The 20,311-nt window shown below is 42.8% G+C and overlaps 1 protein-coding gene and 1 long non-coding RNA gene across 2 annotated transcripts; both read left to right on the top strand.

The window, feature by feature from the left end:
- The first annotated feature begins 5,185 nt into the window (after positions 1-5,185).
- LOC132025174 (uncharacterized) lies at positions 5,186-18,641 on the top strand. Its single transcript, XR_009406450.1, has 3 exons — positions 5,186-5,273; positions 7,853-7,908; positions 18,302-18,641. It is a non-coding gene; the product is annotated as an uncharacterized LOC132025174 (long non-coding RNA).
- LOC132025173 (thiamine transporter 2-like) lies at positions 15,133-17,131 on the top strand. Its single transcript, XM_059412319.1, has one exon. It carries the CDS (start codon positions 15,223-15,225, stop codon positions 16,708-16,710), a length of 1,488 nt encoding a protein of 495 aa, XP_059268302.1. The 5' UTR covers positions 15,133-15,222; the 3' UTR covers positions 16,711-17,131.
- Positions 18,642-20,311: the final 1,670 nt, after the last annotated feature.

Below are 20,311 nucleotides of genomic sequence, written 5' to 3'. Positions count from 1 at the left end.
CCTTCGGCTCAGGTCATGATCTCAGGGTCCTGGGATCGAGTCCCGCATCGGGCTCTCTGCTCAGCAGGGAGCCTGCTTCCCTCTCTTTCTCTCTGCCTGCCTCTCCATCTACTTGTGATTTCTCTCTGTCAAATAGATAAATAAAATCTTTAAAAAAAAAAATTTCTAAACCCTTACTTCTCAAGGCCATAAAATGACCTTAGTAAGATGATGTATAGAGAGGCTCAGGTCTATGCCTGAGTAAATGTATATTGGAAAAGTAGGGGAAGGAAGGAAGAGGGGACAGGGAGGAGAGGAGACAAGGACTTCTCTCCACTTCGCAAAGTCAAAGGCTATGTCCTCATCATCGCTGTGTGCTCCCTGCCACCCCCCCCCACCCCCAGCTGGGGGCTTCGGGGGCTGGGATCCATGGGCTTGCCATGTATCCTTCTCGACTGGCCAACTGAGCAAACAATGGATTCCATCCTCTAATGAGAAGAAAAAAAAAATCCTTGGGCCTTTTCAATGACCTAAATTCGTCAAAGCATTTTGGGCTTTTCCTAATTTGCTTTCTGTTTCATTTAAACAAATGAGGTGGAACTGAAGGGGAAGTAGAGGATGAACTGAAGAATGAAGCCACAGACCAGAGCAGAGCAGAAAGGGGTTCTTGCCCGAATATTTGAATAGGATTAATGAAAACATATCTCCCTGTTCCCCTTTACAGTCCTCATGGAAATCCGCTCCGTCCACTGCTTCAGGTGAGCTGGGAATGTATTTGTTTCAGGTGGCCAAGATATTCTTGACCTCTCTATGGTGAGCCCCCAGCAGAAATGCTGACAGCTCAGAAGACAATATACAACAGCGGTAAATACAGGCAGAAATCTTGTGAGCTAGGTAGACATTTTTTTTTTCCTCCAGGCTGCTGATTTTTAAGAACTGTCTTCAGAGCTCATCTGTTATTTTAATTATGCTCAAAATAATTATCTAAAGGCAGAGCACAGAGGATTTCTAGGGCAGTGACACTGTTCTGTATGATGCTAGAACAGTGGGTACGTGTCATTGTGCATTTGTCCAAACCCGCAGCACGTACAGCACAGAGATGATGAACTTTAGGTGATAATGATTTGTCAGTGGAGGTTCATCAACTGTTACAAATGCGCCAGTCTGGTGGGAGATGGTGGTATGAGGATCTGGGGGGCTGTGGGTGTGTGGGGACTGAGGATCTCTGGGAAAGCTCTGTACTTTTCACTCAATTTTGCCATGAACCTAAAAATGCTTTAAAAAATGAAGTCTACAAAAAAAATTATCTACTGAAAAAAATAATGTAATAAAGCCCCTTCCTCATTAAGAAGAATGGCTCATCAGGTTATGAACAAGGCAAAATGGAGCGAGAAGTCCGGGTAGTTTTCAAGGACTATTCTAAAACCAATGCTCTACTGTAGTACACTTTACTATAATAAAATGTAAAAACTCCTCAGCACACTCTTCAGATTTTGATAAAGCACTGTGGGGAAAAAGGGAGTATTTTCTCACTTTACCTTGGCTTATTACAATTATTAGTGTAGTAACTATGGTATCTTCATTTTCTTAGGTGCTACTTTTCAGTTAGTCTCAAGACTAATAAATTAGGGTGAGTTACTCTGTGTCGGTCTCCCAGTATTTCCTCGGGGACAGGCAAAGTTCTAACAGCTGAAGAATTTTCACAAATATTTTCCCATTAAACTCATCATTATTAATTTCTAACTCTATCAGTAGAAATTTTAATGGGCTTTCAATTACCATGTTTCCTTGCAAATGGAAGCTACCTCCATCCTACTATCTGCTATTATTATAAACACAGCTTCGAGTCTGAACAATCCAATGCTGATTAGAGGTCTTCAGCATTAAACATTGGTCTCATTTCTAAAGTTTAACAAATAACACAATACATAATTCTCTGGCACGTCCAGTCCTTTTATGTCATGCCGTTGAAGCTCCCTCTACTCGTGTGACAAGCAACCAGAATGCATGCTATAATCAACTGAGCAGGCTATGATTAACTTTGCACAGAGCTGTCCCCAAACTCTGTACAAACGCCATGGTGCTTCTTCGATAAAAACATGTCAAGGCATATTTCTCTAATGAAGAGAAAATTTCCAATTAAGAGCATCTGATATGTCTTATTTTTTTAGGTGATGATGAATCAAATTAGCACAGGGCCTGGCCAAACTGTCTCTCATATTATTTTCACTTGCTTCTGCTACACCAAGCCAATCATTTGCAAGGTGCTGGTCTTTATAATGTGGTTGGGACCATCATATGAATGAATTAATTGAACAATAATGCCCTAAGCTCGTTCCCATTATCCTGAAATGGGGCATGTTCCAGCCACATCTGTGAAATAAGTAGATGCAGCGTTATTCCCATGTTTCTTAAGTGTCTGCACATAGTCCTGTCTGAATAATGAAGGAAAGAATTTGCATTTCTTTTTCTTCCATGTTACTGGACAATACTTAGCCCAGCAGAAATTTACCTTTAGGATTCTTGTGGAAAATTCTTGACAGGACAGGATCCTCAGTTTCTTAGAGGATAATTTTATTATTTCTTTTTAGTTGAAGCTCAGAAAGACCTCATTTGATTGTCCTGTGTCACTTCCCAGGCACTAATAATGTGCTTGAAAATAATGTGTGAAGTCAGAGCTGGTAGCTAATAGCTCTGAACTCGAGGCATCTCCACAAGCCTGATTATTTGCTCTCTTTATGGACAGCAGAGGTTTAAGTTGCAAATAGTAAGAACTGAGCTGCGTCCCAGCTGCCTTCCCATGACAGACATTGTCAACCATCTGGTGCCCCCCATACAGACAAAGGTCTAAGTGAATTTATTTGCAAAGCACTCAGACCACTCCAGTGAAAGGACTGGCATTCTGTCTGACTCCAGAACCAATTTGGAGCCACTTTGCTCTAATATGCATAATTTCATTATTATCCCAAGTAAGGTGACTAACATCTTTCCCAGTCTGGGAAAATTTTCTCACCCACTAGGCTAATAAGGTGGCTATGTATGGAGAGAGTCCCTGCTCACAGCCAATCTGTCTAGAAAAGTCACTCTGAACTCCCAAAAGACTCGGGGGGCTAATATGTCTAGAGCATCACTAGATTATATTTAATTCCAAAACCTTAAATAATTTCTGGGGGTGCTGATGGTAGGTGCCATGCCACTCAGGTCCCTCTATCAGGACTGGAGAATTCATTCCTCCAGCGGTTTCTGGGAAGGATGTCCACTGACTACCCTCAGAACTGTTCTAGCCAATGTCACAGCCCCTCCTGGGGCAGCCAGCTTCCAATAATTGGTCTGGGCTTCCCCCTCCCAACTAAGAGCAACCCCAAAAGGCCATCCCAGCTTCAGTGCTCCTCATCGGGCCACCTCAGGCCTTGATTTATGCCACTACTTTTTCCCCCTCTCTGTGCCACCCTGCTTTCTTCTCTCTCCTTCCCTTCCCATCCATGGGTTTTCATCCCAAGGGCACTTCCTAATGAAGTATTTTCATCTCAGGGTCTGTTTCCTGGGGAACCCAACCTATAATCTCCCCCTTCCTCTTTGCCTTAACTTTTAAATACTACTGCTCTCTTGTAAGTGGAACAAGCCCGTGGAGAATGTCTTGGGGGGAAAAAAATTTATTTTGGTCTTCATGAAATTTCTGAGGGTGTAGACTATGCCTACTTTATCGTCTATACCACAGAACATCTAGTGCAGTTAGGATGTAATAAATGTTAACTGAACAGACGAAGCCCCAGGGTGGGGCAGGGTGGTGAGTATCATTACTCTCAAGTGCTAAATATTTAATCTGGGGCTAACTAGTAACTTCAGAGGACTGCAATAAGTGAAGTTCACATGGGCCTACCATTACCACTTGGGCAGCAACATTAAACACTGGAAAGTGCACACATTTTGTTTTCCTTTGGCTATATTTGCGGATGGGGAAACTGACCTCTTGCAATGCAGTAAACTGAAATAGCTTATGAACTGTCAAGTTTCTTACTTCAAGACACTTTTGGAAAACATCTTGTCACTGCTGTTTTTCTTTTCAGCTCTGCGTATAGTTTTTGGTTGGCCTTTTTGTTTCCTTTAACGGATCCAGATTTAGGATTGATTGAGAGAACGCTTACTAGCAAGTCATGTCCTTGTCGAGCAAGCAGACTTAGAAATAACGCGGGCCATGGTTGGGGTTACTCAACCCCCCTTAAAACCTACAGGAGATGGTTTCAATCCTCCACCCCATGATTTGTGGAAAGTTGAAGGAATTTCTTAGTGATTCTGTGAATTTCAGGAGGGCTTACATTCTTGTGGCCAGCTTTGTCCCCAAGCTCCTATTCTGCTAAATTCGTTGGGTTTAGAGATGGCTTTTCCTAACCGATTGCTTCCTTCATTCTGTACTGTGTCCGCACAGCGCAGAACCCAGTCTTCCCTTTACACAGACACAGGCACACCCAGAAATGCACACCAGTCAGAAGAGGTTTTCTTCTATGTAGCCAGGTTTACTAAAGTTTTGGGACGGTGCAAGTTATGTAACACAGAATACAAAAAGCATGATTACAATATTAATTACGATATTAATCATCGTAATCATGATTATGATATTAATCATCTTTCTCCTCAAGAAACAAGGCTTTCGTCCTTATCTGCAACCATTTGACAGCCTCTCTCTCTCTGTTCCTCCCTGTGCGCCCACTTCTTAAGGGGAAAAAAAAAATCCCCCTCGTTGTCTTACAGAGAATGACTTAGCCCTTTCGGACACTTATCAGTCCGCAGAAAACCCAGCTCAAACTGGTTTCCGTAAAGCGTTTCCAGGGGTCTGATAACTGCACTATCGAGGGCTGGATCTTCTTTCAGGAATGGTGGATAAGGGACTCCGCCGTGTCAGCAGATCAGCTTCCCCTCTCTCCGTCGCTGGCTCGGCTCTCGCTGATACCGGCTCCCCCGCAAATGGCCTTTGCCCGCTTGACACACACCTCCCCGAGCTTCACACCAACTGAGGGAAGGGGCTGGGCCTGGCCTCTGCCTCGGCAGTCTGGCGGCATTGCATTGGCTGCAAGTGGGTCACATGCCTATCCCTCAGCCTATCGCGGTGCGCAGAGGAATGCGGCGTGCTCATTGGCTCAGGCCCAGTTCCTGTCCAACGCCGCAGCTGCTGGGGGTGGGATCCGGCTGAGTCCAGCCACGTGGAAGGGTGGAGCGGCTACACAGGGGGAAACCAGCCGGGAGTGGCTCCGGGCGGTGACGCGTCGCAGAGCAACAGCCCCGACCGGCAGGATCAGGTACAAACTTAACCAACTCGCAGACTCACCGTGGGGCCGCCCTCTGAATGTTGAAGAGCTCCCTGAAGTCTTTAATTGCTTGGACGTGTCTGTCCAATTAAGTCTGGAGCCCCAAACCATCTTCCTACACATTGACAGCTTAGAGAAGGGAAGTTTTTGTTTGTTTGTTTGTGTGTTTTTAAGATTTTATTCATTCATTTCTCGGGGAGAGAGAGAGCACAAGCAGGGCGAGTGGCAGGCCGAGGGAGAAGCAGGCTCGCCGCCGGGCAAGGAGCCGGAGCAGGACTGGATCCCAGGACCCTGGGATCATGACCTGAGCTGAAGGCAGAGGCTTAAAGGACTGAGCCACCCAGGCGTCCCTGGGAAGTTCATTTTTACAGATGCTCCTGCGGGTGCCAAGAATGTTCCATAGCTTGATAGTAGTGGTTATATGGGTGTGTACATGTGTAAAAATTCACCAAGCTGTACACTTTAAGATGTATGTATTTTACTCTGTGTTATTGTTTCAGTTAGTTTTATTTTTTTAATATCCTGCAAGATGACCAACACATGTCTCTGTGATTCTGAGTGTGATCATCAAGCCCGTTATCTTCAATCTGCTTTTCTACTAAGTCTTAGTTACCCCAAGTTGAAGTTAGAGCCTGGTTGAGGTCCTGAGGGTAGAAAACCCAATATGAGTTTGGGGTCAAGTCCTCACTGGTATTAATATGGGCGTGTTTAGGGCGCCTGGGTGGCTTGGTGGTTTAGGTGTCTGCCTTCTCAGGTCATGATCCTGGAGTCCTGGGAGGGAGCCGCCCTGTGTCTGGCTCTCTGCTCAGTGGGGAGCCTGCTTCTTGTCTCTCTGTGCTCTCTCTCTCTCTCAAGTAAATAAAATCTTTAAAAAAATATATGGATGTATGTGCCTGAGGTGTCTTCTGGGACATATACATTCCTCAGAGACTTAGTATGTTGACATAAGCAACATTTAGAGAGAGGATAACCTGAAAGACAGTGACTGTAATCAAGGCTCCATACTATTCAGGTGAACATATTCAAGGCAGAAACAGAGTCCACCTTCTGTCATAAATAAAGTTAATGAAAGTCATTAGTCCTCAGTGAAACCGCCACATCTGATGTTCCTTTAGAGAAGGGTTATAATGAACTTAAAATTGGAGATCTGTGTTCAAGTTCCTTTATTCTGTGACTGGGGGGACGTCACTTACCCATGCCTGAACTTCAGTTCCACATTTGTAAAATAATGATAGTGAGATTCCCTTCTTTCAGGGCTGCTCTGAGAACCAGATGACAGGCTCAAACAGCCTTTGGGACATGGTGAAGTTTCATTATTATTCTGGTCCCCCTCCTATTTCCGATTAATCCCTTCCTTCCTTCCTTCCTTCCTTCCTTTCTTTCTTGAGTGCCTCTTTAGAATTTATCTCCTTAGACACCCTCCTGAGTGGATTTTTTTTTTCTTTGTAATTACTTCCAGGGTTAAGTGACTACCAGAAGTTGGTCCATCTCTTCCATTTTGCTAATACATCAGAACACCTTGCCTGAGTTTCATCTTAGATTTTTCCCAATTCTGTAACCATATACAGCTTCTTTTTATCTTTCTGGATCTTTTGCAGCTCATTCTTCTAATTCAGTGTGTTTACAATATTATTCCTCTTTGAAATCTCATTATCAACTGTGGCCAACCTGGAGCCAGGACAGAATTTCTTGATTTCTCTTCATCTGGTTCAATTATTGTATCCTCCTTGGCTACATAAGTAAGATGAATAAGAAGTCATTGTCGATAGGACAGAGAAAGCAAAGTTTTCTTTTTGAAAGGTACTATTATTCTTATGTAAGGAAAGTTTTGATGTTTTTCTTTTTAAGATTTTATTTACTTACTTGAAAGAGTGAGGAAATAGAGGGCTTTGGGGAGGGAGAGGGGGACAGAATCTGAAGCCGACTCCATGCTTAGCACAGAGCCCAGCGCGGGCCTTGATACCATGACCATGAGGGAACTGAAAACAAGAGCTGGATGTTCAACCAAATGAGCCACCTAGGCACCCCTTACTGTTTCTCATAAACTACTGGAGAGAGTTTTTCATAAACTGCTGGATTTTATGAATGTTGTTAGAATATTTGAGAGATTAACTAATTACCTTAGATCCATATCTAGAGTGGCTACTGCTAGAAGGCATTGTTTTAGATTTTTTTTTTTTTAACTTTTAAAAAAGATTTTATTTATTTATTTATTTATTTGACAGAGATCACAAGTAGACAGAGAGGCAGGCAGAGGGAGAGAGGGGGAAGCAGGCTCCCTGCTGAGCCGTGAGCCCGATGTGGGGCTCCATCCCAGGACCCTGGGATCATGACCTGAGGCAAAGGCAGAGGTCTTAATCCACTGAGCCACCAGGCGCCCCTGTTTTAGGTTTTTATATTTCTAATCTAATTTAATCCTTATCACTGTTCTACAGGTTAGCTGTTGTTTTCTCTCTTTTACAAATGTTGAGACAGAGGTTAGCTTGTACAAAGTCACACAGTAGGTTACATGGAAGAGACATATTGGATGCAGCTACATCTAAATATAAAACCTGTGCTTTTTCCAAAAGGTGTTCTTCAGTGGTCCATGTCTTGTAGAGTTTGATAAATCTACAACCAGGTAAAGGTAAGAAATAAGCTTTGATAATAGAATACTGCCTTGCTAGCCAATGGCTTGTGTCCAGAATATAGTTCCTTTTTATTAGAGTATAAATCAGGAAAGAAGGAGGGAAGGACAGAGGGAAGGAAGGAAGGGGAAAAATGGTCCTTTTTCTCTGCTTCTACTGAAGGTTGTTCCAAAATAATAATAATTTAAAAATACTGGTCTTACATTACTTTGGTAGAAAGTTCTATTACTTTTAAAGAAGGTATCTCAGAAAATGGGTCATTAAATGTAGGGATGGACCACCAAGCAATTAATAGAATTAATCTTAATGAAAATTATGATGTCTAAGGTGTACCTAAGACCAATGATCGCCAACTTCTAGGATAGTAGAGATCTCAATTCAGGAGCCTTTGGGGAAACTATAATTTTATAATGTGATTACTTCCTTTAGTATTAATTTAAATGTATCCAAATTGAAAGCTTTGAGAAGACCATCTAACTATGTCCCCATGGGGACACATCTGTTTCATAAGTTTGCAGACCCAAATGGCTAGCATGATAGAGTTATCAGCATTGAAAGACACTAACATGAACATGAGGACTATTACTGAGACGTTGAGATATACACAGATACTTGTTTATTAAATTGGTATATTGCTAGGAAAAATGTATAATTAAAAGTAAACAAGAGGACGATACAACTTTATTCATTCTTTTGGAAAAACAGACATTGTTATTCACTATGAAGTAGAAAACGATCCTTTTCCTAGAGTCAGGGGGCTCTGATGGAGCATTACTAGGTCAGAGAGTGACTCTGATTTGTAGTCCAAACAAGTTCCTGTTCTGAGCAGCGCTATACAGTGGCTTTTGGCCCTGCTGGTGAATAATAGCAGCTGCCACCACATTTCTCTGGCAGCGTTTTCAGCCCCTCTCAGCTGTAATTCCCCAGATCCATTGCTCAAGATTAACAAAATATAACACAGAAAGATTAGAGGTCAGCTTTGAAATACAAAAGCATCATGCCCAAATGGTAAAAACAAGGTCAGCAATAAATCATGTTGGAAAGAAGCCGAATGTCATAAACACAAGACAAGAGATTATAAATCATAATTCACAGCATAGAGCTCCACCACCCTAAGAGAATGAACTAAGACGTAGTGACAATAGCTAAGACAACAAATAATATAGGTCAGGAATCTGAAGTTTAGAAGGAGAAGACCGCAAGTGTTTTAAGGATCCAGAGGGCAAGGTGAAGGGCACAAGCCTAGACAGACTAACTAGGTATCAAAACAGTGTTTGCTGGCTTGTTCATTGTTTTTCATCCTAGGAAATGCCAGACTTACAATTATTGGACTTTTTGTTTGGTTGGAAAACTCATAATTAATAGAACTTCTTGTTTGGCTCTTAGAGGTCACTTTAGAAGTAGGGTGTCAGTTATTTAGAGAACTTTAAGATTAAAATCTCATGTAATTAAAGACATCCCTAATATTTCAGAGGCAGAATTACTTAGGAAGAGTGAACTTACATCACATTTTTCTGGTTATCACTTGGCAATGCTAAAATATCATCCAGACTTTTTTTTCAGTATGTAAGCGCATACCCCTGACACAAAAAGAAGAATGATTTATTCTAAGTTAGAGATAAATGATAGCCACAAATCTTCCTGTCAGCTTTCTTGGTCAGTTGCAAAGCTAACAATGGTTTAAAAATACTAATGACCATACATCATCTTTTTCTTGCGATGAAACATAATTCCATGTGTTAATATTTATGAATCACATTGAGTTCTCTGGATGAAGTGAAGTGAAATGCAAATAAATAAATATTACATAAACAACTAATTACATAAGCAATGAATGCCTCTCAAATTGTGCATTATAAATTTGAAAACACTAATTGCCTTAAAGGACGGAGACCTGCAGATAATGTGGAAGGGGCCACTGTTTAGAATAAAATCAACTCTGATCTAACTTTCAGACCAGGTGAAACAGAAGAAAACAAAGCTCCAATCTATTCAATTTTTTTTACATGCTGCTGGAGATATTCTATACACACAGTATTAGTTGAATATAATTGATATAGGGACACAGGCAGGTAAACGGTATGATCTTTTTCCATGGTCATATACAGTCAGTGCGTGAAAACTACTTTTCAATAGATTTAAAATATCTGATGTCTGGAACAGTAAGAAAGAATAACTCAGTCTTTGAATCACGTTCAGATGAGATATAAATAGTGAATATTGCAGATAGCCTCATGAGATTATGGAAAACTCAATTTTTGCAATTTTCTTTTTTTAGATATAATATTTTAATCTTTCATGATGAGGAAGGAAAGTGGACAGAAATGCAGAGTGGGAAATCACATTTCTAGTTACTTAGGCTTTTAAAACCACAGCTTTGGAAACCCAAGACTCTAGATCATGTTGGAAGTTTTAAGTATTAAGGCAAGAATCCAGTTTGCCATACAATACAAAGCATTTGGGAATGTCAGAAACTTACTGCTCCTCCATTCAGCAATTCTCCAGAGACTCATCTGTAACAATTAGAAGCAGGGAAATTTTTCTTTTTTCTCATTTGACTGCTTTAAAATGACTTAAGGTAAAATACCTTGAAATTGCCCTAGAATCAAAGAGGCTTTCTTCATAGATCTTCACAGAAATAACTGCACAGGTATTATTCAAAGCCAAACGAGCTTTGAATCTGGGCCCAGATCACACACTAAGAAATTCAGCCCTATTTTATTGGCTTCTTTATACTCTACTATATTTTCTGAATTTCCTACAATGGATGTATATCACTTTTATAATCAGAAAAAAAAATCCCATAAAGAAGTTTAGTTCTGATCTAAAATATGCTCAGGGCCAATAGAAATGAGAAAATAGGCTGGAGCCCAGGGCGTGAGTGCTTACAAGCACCACCGTGGGAGTCTGTGCACAGTTTTAAAGAACTGTTCCTTATGTTTGGTAGCAAACATTTGGATGATGTAATGGACACTGTTACTCCTACCTCCCCATCACCCCCCCACCAACTGATGAGCAATGAAGGATGTGTACACTTACATAATTTTCTTCTCCATGGAGGTTAAAAAATAAATGATCCAGTAGCATTACAAACAATGTGAAGACTGCTTTAAATAAATCAAGCTGAGTTTGCTCTGGACACTGTTAAGCCATCTGAGATTTTTACTAGGGAGAGACTGTCAGGTCCTTCAAAGGGCACAAGGATGAACTTCTCAACTGAAAATTATTGTTCTCAGGAGTGTAAAGAGTGGCCACACAGTCTCATAAAATCTTGGAGAGATCAAAGCAGCATCATGCAGGAGGCTCGAGGTTTACCACCAACTCTGATATTTACAAGCTCTGTGACCCGAGGCCATTTACCTAACCTCTCTGAGCCTCTGTTTTCATTTATAAACTGGCAGGGATAATAATAGTATCTGGAGTACCTCCTATCTGGAGGGCTATTGGAAGGATTAGACCAGGTAAATTGTTTATAGGACATCTACTTGCACGCAGAAAGTGCTCCAATGAATGTTAACTTTTATGGAAACCTATATGGTCTGCCCCCCTGATAGGACAGTGGTATTAAAATAAATAGCTGAGTCTGAATGTTTTAAAATATATTTATTACACAGTAACGTAGGTTGGGCACACCAGTTCCCTTACCTTCATGATAAGAGTATCATCTATGATTAGAATTTTCAACCAGGCCCCCAAATGATGCCACCTAAATAGTGGCTCCCAGATGTAGCATGTAGAAATTCCTTGTACAAGATCAGAGAGACCTTATGTTTGTATTCAAGATCCCAGAAGGATTCCTAGAGGGATACCATGCCACTGACAGATACGAATCTGTTTATAATATGTATGACAAGCCATTCCCAAATGGTCACTTAGAGTGAGAGCGTCACTAACAAGCTGCTCCTCCTGGATTTCTCAAGACCACTCTATGCCCCAGGTACTGTTTTAATCTCTAGAAAAAAAAAACTGAAGCTCCGAGACGTTAATGATTTTCCCACTGTCACACAGTAAATAAACAGTAGCCTGGGCCCTCCAGTGTCTGACCATAAAAGGGAGCATCCATTTATCTGAGGAAGAATAAAAACGTTAACCTCACCCCTTTTAGAGATGATAGTGGTGGGGAAGAAGAGAGGAGCAAGGACAGAACTTCCAGCCATCAACCTCTTTTGTCGGAGGGCAGAACTAACCACAATTACCCCAGAAACAAAATCAGACACCGGCGTGAAAAGACAACCTTTCAGAGAATCTAAGGACAAGTTAAGCTTTCAACGGTGTGAACCTTGGCTGCTTTTTTTTTTTTTTTTTTTTTTTTTGGTTTGTATGTTTGTTTTTCTCCCTTCTCCATTCTAACCTGTTTGTCGCTGGGAAATGAAACAGTTTTGGTTTGCAAGCTGTCTCCAGGGAGTGGAGCAAGACTTTGTGTAATAAACAAGAGCCACTGCCAGAGCCCCCCGCTAGCCTCTCCAAGGCCACACTGCCAAGGAAACCTGGCATTGTGACAACAAGGTCCATTCAGCACGACCAGTGGTCACTGAGGAGCGACTCTGGGAAGGACGGCCAGGTGGGGCACCCCCAAGCTCAGCCCGGGAAGGGAGCAGCCTCCCGGGAGCGAGCTGTACAGTCTCTTAAAATCCCTCTGGCCTGGAATGTCAGCCACGTACAGTTGTGTGCATGGGTGTGTGTGTATGTGTACACACATGCACAGAGTTTTCTAGAAAAAAAGGTTTAGAGCTTTCAGCAAATTCCTAAGAGCCTGCGACCCTCTCGGGAGAAACCACAGTTGGGAGAAACATGTACTCTGATCTTCCAGAAAAGAACACCGAGCTCACCACTTTTATTTCTGGAGCAACTGAGCCCAGGCTGTCAGCCCACTTTCCTCTTACAAAACCCTAAGGCACTTAAAAGAGACCACAGGGGGAAAAAAAAATAACTCAACCCCCTTTCTAATCTTAACCTAATCCTCCTTAAACCTTGCCTGACCCAGGCTACCAGGAACCCTGCCAGTGCCAAATGATATGATGTTTATTCAGCTCAGGTCTTAGCCTGCTTCTCCTGGGCCACAAAATCGAAGAGGAACATGTCAGCCACCACCTGCTGCTGAGTGGGTAAACAAAGGGCCAGTCAAGAAAGAGGAGGACCAGTGTTTGAGGACAATGCCTTTGTGTAGTCCTGGCTCAAATAAGGACACAGCTCCTAAGGAGCAGTCTTGAGACATGCACCAACGCTGTGCCAAGTGGTTCAGAAGCCCGGGCACAGCTGTTCCTCAGACGCCCTTTGGCCCCAGCTGCCCCCTGAAATCACACGAGGGTGCCTATGACACGGTGCCCCCTTTCCCAGAAGATGTTGGCAGAATGACAGTTTGTGAGCCCGTTAGGTTTGTGTGGCAAGAGTGCTTTCCAAAGTGTCCTCAGACAAGTAGGTGTCGTGGAGCTCAGAAGGCACGGCCTGACCCCCATTTCACCAGGGCAGCTGTTTTGATCTCTTTTCTATCTGGGGGATCTGAATGAGATTTCGGGGCAGGGAGTTAGTCCTGTTACTAAAAACGGAATGCTCGCAAAATGCTCTTGAAATAGCAGCTTTGGCCTCTCCTTACCTGAGAGGGGCTGACGTGGAGTAAGTCTCCCAGATCCCGAGAGGTAGCAGCTGGGTTTATTCTCTCTGTTCTCTGCTTCCCTTCTCTCAACAAATGCCTCCTCAGAGCTCTTTCTGTGTGTGTTCGAATTGGCTTCGTCCCCTCAGGAGTAACTGAGAGGGGTGGCTAACAGTTTTTCAGGTTCTTTTATGTGCTGTGCGAGGCGCTGCGTTTTAATGGACCCGAGGCAGCCGTTTTTGGACACTCTCCTCAGTTCAGGTGAAAACAGTGAAACAGAAACACAACAACAACTACAACAACAACATCTACCAGGGCAGTGTGCCCGGCTCCTAAGTGACTGATGGGACAGACAGTCGCCCAGATAGGGGCTCAGAGCCTGTGTTCTTACTCAGTGTATAATGTCGCCTCTCATGTTAGAGCAAGGTGTGTGTGTGTGTGTGTGTGTGTGTGTAAATCAGCTATGTTATTTTTACACGTTAAAAATAAATAGAATCTGAGCCAGTGGGTCGGCCAAAGGGTCCTGTCCCGGGGGCTTGTTCTCTGGGGATGTGAGCGATCTGGCGACCAGACACCCCCTCCTCTAGGTAAGACTAGCTGCGGGAGGTGAATTTCTGGCAAAAACACCATCACCCCTGGGCTGCAGCACTCCTCTGTCTTCTAGTTTCCGCGGCGCGAGCAGGACAAGTACCTGCGAGGCAGTGGACAGGTTGGGACCGGCCTGGATTCTGTCGCGCGCCCTGGGCGATGTTACGCTGAGGCCCCTGTGCTCTCCTGCCTGCCCGGGGCTGATGCTCCCCAACTAGGTCTGCGAGAACTCACTTCACCCATCTGCCAAGCCGATTAAATGAGACCATGACCCCAGTAAAGGGCCAGCATCCCCCACCATTACACCCACGTGCACAGCTTCTAACTGAAAGGAAACTTGAACACAGAATTCTAAATCCCAACCCAAGAACAGAGAAAAAGGCCCCAGTGAGAAAAATGGGACTTGGAAATGAAGGGACATGGGACTCTATTTAGAGACTACATTAATTGAGATTAAAGGAAAGTACAACCATATCTTACAATAATATTTCTGGGAAGGATACATAATTATTTGTCAAGTCAGGATTGCTGCTGTAAATGTGCAATAGATATGAGGATTTGGATTACTTAAAGTTTGAAAAGAAAATGTTCTCTACAAATATTCATACAGAACTGTTTTTGCTGCTATCAAGACTGGAACACATTTGTATCTCCTAAGGCAAAGAGATCACAAGTAGGCAGAGACAGGCAGAGAGAGAGGAAGGGAAGCAGGCTCCTTGCTGAGCAGAGAGCCCGATGTGGGGCTCCATCCGAGGACCCTGGGATCACCACCTGAGCCGAAGGCAGAGGCTTTAACCCACTGAGTCACCCAGGTGCCCCAAGGAAGCAGATGGTAAAGAAGCTTTATTTATTTATTTTTAAAAAGATTTTATTTATTTATTTGTCAGAGAGAGAGCAAGCGAGAGCGAGCACAGGCAGACAGAGTGGAAGGCAGAGTCAGAGGGAGAAGCAGGCTCCCTGCGGAGCAAGGAGCCTGATGTGGGACTCGATCCCAGGACGCTGGGATCATGACCTGAGCCGAAGGCAGCTGCTTAACCAACTGAGCCACCCAGGCGTCCCTGGGAAGGAAGCTTTATTGAGCAATTGCTATGTGCCTGGAACGAGATTGAGCAGTTCCTGAACAACCTCGTGAGCCATGGATTGTTTCAGAACTTCACCAAGTCATTCCTGGATTTATCCCACAGTGATCCTGTGCTTATTTGGATTTTTCTCCATGATGAGACCCTCAGAACCCTTTTTTATACCGTATTTATCTGGACCAGATAAAAACCTGACCAGTTCAGAAATCACAAATGAGATCATCCCAATTTGGACATACTCTTACCTGGTGCTGCTGCTCCCCGTTTTTGTCCTGACTGACTACGTCCGCTACAAGCCAGTCATCATCCTGCAAGGAGTCAGCTTCATCATCACGTGGTTGCTGCTCTTGTTCGGCCAGGGAGTGAAGGCCATGCAGGTGGTGGAGTTCTTCTATGGGATGGTCACCGCCACCGAGGTAGCATACTTTGCCTACATTTACAGCATGGTCAGCCCCGAGCACTACCAGAAAGTGAGTGGCTACTGCAGGAGCATCACACTGGTGGCCTACACAGTGGCCTCAGTGCTGGCCCAGCTCCTGGTGTCCCTGGCCAGCCTCTCGTACTTTTACCTCAACGTCATATCCTTGGCTTCCATTTTTGTGGCCTTCATTTTGTCCCTTTTCCTGCCAATGCCCAAGAAGAGCATGTTTTTCCATGCAAAATCCAGCAAAGGACTACGGAAGCAACGGGACAAAAATGAGGCATCAGATGCACCTTACAAAATTAACACACCAGGTGGTGAAGAGAATCCCACTTCAGAAATACCCACCATTTCAGGGAACCTGGATGGTGGTCCTTTGAGCAGCCCGATGCTGCAAAATGTAGCGTTGAATGTTTTTGTGCAGTGGTTCCAAGATCTGAAGGAGTGCTACTCTTCCAAGCGACTATTTTACTGGTCCCTATGGTGGGTCTTCTCCACAGCAGGTTTTAACCAAGTTTTGAACTATGTTCAAATCCTGTGGGATTACAAGTCACCATCCCAGAGTTCTTTTGTCTATAATGGGGCAGTAGAAGCTCTTGCAACCTTTGGAGGGGCCGTGGCTGCCTTTGCAATGGGCTACGTGAAAGTCAACTGGGATCTTCTGGGGGAGCTCGCTCTAGCCATCTTCTCCATCATTAGCGCAGGCTCTCTGTTTCTCATGCATTACACGACCGACATCTGGGCGTGTTATGCTGGCTATCTGATATTCAAGTCTAGCTATATGCTGCTTATAACCATAGCAGTATTTCAGATCACAGTTGATCTGAGTGTGGAACGCTACGCCCTGGTATTTGGAATGAACACCTTCATGGCACTCGTAATTCAGACCATTATGGCAGTGATTGTTGTAGATCAGAAAGGACTCAACCTGCCAATCAGCATTCAGTTTTTAGTTTATGGGAGTTATTTTGCAGTTATTGCTGCCATTTTTCTAATGAGAAGCACATATATCATCTACTCAACCAAATGTCAAAAGCAAGCACAGAGCTCTCCAGCTAGTCAGAATCCAGATGAGCTCCACCCAGAGGGACCAAGGAATGTCATTACAGGAACAAAGCTCTGACCTTACGGCAGCCACTGGATCCACTGAACAAGGACCTTCTTGGTCACAAAGTCATTGAGCACCATAAACTGACACACTTCCAAAGCCTAGATTTCAATGAACCTTTTCAAAACCACAAAAAAATCTTAGTTTTAGACCGGATACTATGTGCCCAGCTGGATGCAGTTGACAAGACCCATCCCCTCAGTCAAATGGCTGACGTTGGGTACTCCAACGAGTAGCAAGGATTGGGAAATTCTGGTTTTGGTTACTCCCTAGGACATATCAATGGCATGGAAACAAACCACGAGAAAACTTCACTCAGCCTGCAGTTGATGTTCCCCATTCGTAAGCAGAAATACTAACTGGACTGACCCCTTTGCTTGTTTTAGATATTTTATCTTACCAAAACAGGCAAGAGGTGAACATTTTTTTTTTTTAATCATATAGCTATTTGCCTCCTTCTTTCATTAAGTGTATTTCTATATTACTTGCAGTTCTCTGTGAGAATTTCAAGGTCTGGTCCCATTTCCCTGGACCTTTCTTCAATCCTGACAACATGGTATTATTCACAAGCTATTATTTGATTATATCACCTATTTAATTCTGTCATGATTACTTTTTACTTTGTGTTTTGCTGAGCTTTGTTGTTGAAACATGACCTCAGGAATAGCCCCAGACATTCCTCTGTGCCCAGAGAATGACATTCAAGTCAATTGCTGGGGGCCCTGGGGTGGTAGTGAGTTTTCTCCCACTATGACCCTAGATGGGTGTTTCAATGCCGTGTCGGTGTGATCTCTAAAATAGAAAAACTTAAGTAGAAATTTCCAGAGTTTCTAAAAGTATTTGTAAGTAAGAAAACACTGATGAGGGGGAACACCTACTTTTTAAATGGCAGATTGTGCTACATAAAATAAGGTGTGTAAAAATATTAAAGAGCCTTTCTAAATTTTTGATGAATTGTGCTGAGAATCGCCTGTGCTTGTGTCCTTTGAAACTTCAAAAGAGGACACATGGAACAGTCTGCCATGGAAATAAAGAATGCTGATTCAAGAAAAAAATAAAAATAAATAAATAAATAAATAAATAAAATCTGACGGTAAAAATAGGAAGACAAAATCGCCCATCATTCCACCATTCGAAGACCACCAACTGTTCCTGTTTGGGCATATTTCCTTCCAGTCTATTTTTATGCATCATTTTTAGCTCTGCACATTTAAAACAGCTGCGATTATCTATGCATATTTTATTTCGTTTTTGTCACTTAATATGACAACATAACACGATGATGTCTTTAATAACATGGCAAATTCTCTATCATTTTTGCAGGCTAAACAATGGTCTCCTAGGTAGAGCAACTCAGTTTAACAAACATTATTGAGCACGTAATTATGTCCCAGGCCCTACGCTAGTCCCTGGGAATGCTGTTTTCTTTAAGGAACTAGCAGTCTGCTTAGGGCCAGTAAGATACATAGATAACTGGATAGTTGTAATAATTGCTCACACCACCTAACACCACACTTCAGGCCCTATTCACATGAATGAACTCACTGGATGTTCACAGCAACCTTATGTGTAGGGATGATTTCGGTGATCTCCGCTCTTTTGACAGATGCCGAGGCTGAGGCGTATCTTGCTAACAAGATGGCGCTTCCAGATGGAGTAGGTGAAGGTTGCTTGAAGATGTCCACCTCCTGACCCCCAGAATTTGTGACTGTTACTCTATATGGAAATTACCTGTAGGGTAAAATAGTGAAATGTAACGTTACCTTAATTGTGAAAGGGACTTCCCCGCTGTGATTAAGTTAAGGATTTTGAAAGGGGAAGATCGTCCTGGATTATCTGGGTGGGTCGGATGTCCTCACAAGGGTCTTCATAAGAGGGTGACTGACAATATCAGAGTCAGAGGAGATGTAACAATGAAACCAGAGGTGGGAGTGTGTGTGCGTGTGTGTGTGTGTGTGTGTGTGTGTGAGAGAGAGAGAGAGAGAGAGAAGGGGGGTTGGAGGGGGAGAGACAGACTGGAAGAGGCTACACCACCGATCCTGAAGATGAGGAAGGGGCCATGAACCAAGGAATGCAGGAGGCTTTCAGAAGCTGGAAAGGCAAGGAAATAGATTCTTTCCTGGAACCTTCAGAAGGAACACAGCCCTGCAGACACCTTGATTTTAGGACTTTTGACTTCTGCAGCTGTATGATAGAAAAATTTGTGTTGTTTTAAGCCGCCGTATCTGTGATAATATGTTACAGCAGCTGTAGGAAACCCACATTCTAGGATTCAAACCCAAGCAGCTGGACTCCAGGGCTGTTATTCTTAACTATGGTCATATGTGCTAGGCGAGCTAGTTAATATGCCCAGCATAGAGAAAGACACTCAGCAGAGCGTTAGGGAAGGACAGGAGGATGACAACCTGACTCTTTAAAACTGAGCATGAATGTGAAGACAGGGAAGGCTGAGAAATTGAACTGACGTAGGAAGATATCTGTGATATCGTAAGTGAAAACAATTCTAATGCTATGTGTAATAATTTTCCCTTTTCTGTTTAAAAATATATAGACGCATATATTTATAATCATATGCACCAATGATACAGCCCCATGGTTCTCTCTGGGGAGTGCATTTGTGGGTAAATATAAGAGGAGATTTTCACCTTTTGCTTACATATCTTCATATTATTTGAAAATGTCACCAGACGTGTATTTTGGGTTATTTATTTATTTATTTATTTAAAATAAAGTGTATATAATGTACCCTTTTTTTTTTTTTAAGTTGGAGAGAATAATATGCTTCAGTGGGATATAAATCTTTGTGCATAAAACTTTGTGCTTTTCTAGGATAATTTCCTTAGTGTAGAAGATTTTTGGAGGTAGATTTTTGGAGAAGAATGATACTGTATTCTGAGATACAGGAAATTAAGACTTCAATTACTTGAATGGGGGGGGGACAACATAATTAAGTCCATAACATGTGGGAAAGAAAGTTCTAGAAGACTGCAACCCCAATGCATAGAATTTCTGTTCAGCATGAGAAGGATTGGTTTGTAATATCTTAACATTTTCCATAATGGAATAGAGCTAAAGAATGAACACCATGGTTATGCTGGTTTTAGGCTCATTTTTTTCCCCAGCGCTGTCTCAGTGCCTGTCCTGGTCAGCTGGGCTGATTGCGAACTGATTAGATTCTGAATCAGTGGGTAGAGACATTTGGAAAATATGTGTATTAAAAAATAATGGAAATGGTATTGGACCAGTCAGTGAGCCAAAATGAAACATAGGAGAGGAGAGCGGATATTTAACCTGGTGAGCAGAAGGTATGATGGTTTTCTACTCCTATGTGCAGGCTGATACATTGTATACTAGTTCCCTAGGGCTGCCATAGCAAAATACCAGATTAGGTGGCTGAAACAGCAAAAATTTATGTTCTCATAATTCTAGAAGCAAGATGTACAAGATCAAGGTGTCAGCATGGTTGGTTCTTCTCGCAACTATGCTCCTTGACTTGTAGATGCCCTTCTTCCTGTGTCTTCCTAGGGTGCTTATTTCTCTGTGTGTCTGTGTCCTAATTTCCTCTTCATTCTAAGGACATCAGACAGCTTGGATTAGGACCCACCCTAATGACCAC

Source organism: Mustela nigripes, chromosome 9 (genome assembly GCF_022355385.1).
Source record: "Mustela nigripes isolate SB6536 chromosome 9, MUSNIG.SB6536, whole genome shotgun sequence".
Lineage (NCBI taxonomy): Eukaryota > Metazoa > Chordata > Mammalia > Carnivora > Mustelidae > Mustela > Mustela nigripes.
The sequence above is the reverse complement of the archived record's forward strand: the minus strand, read 5'-3'. Positions and strand labels throughout refer to the sequence as shown.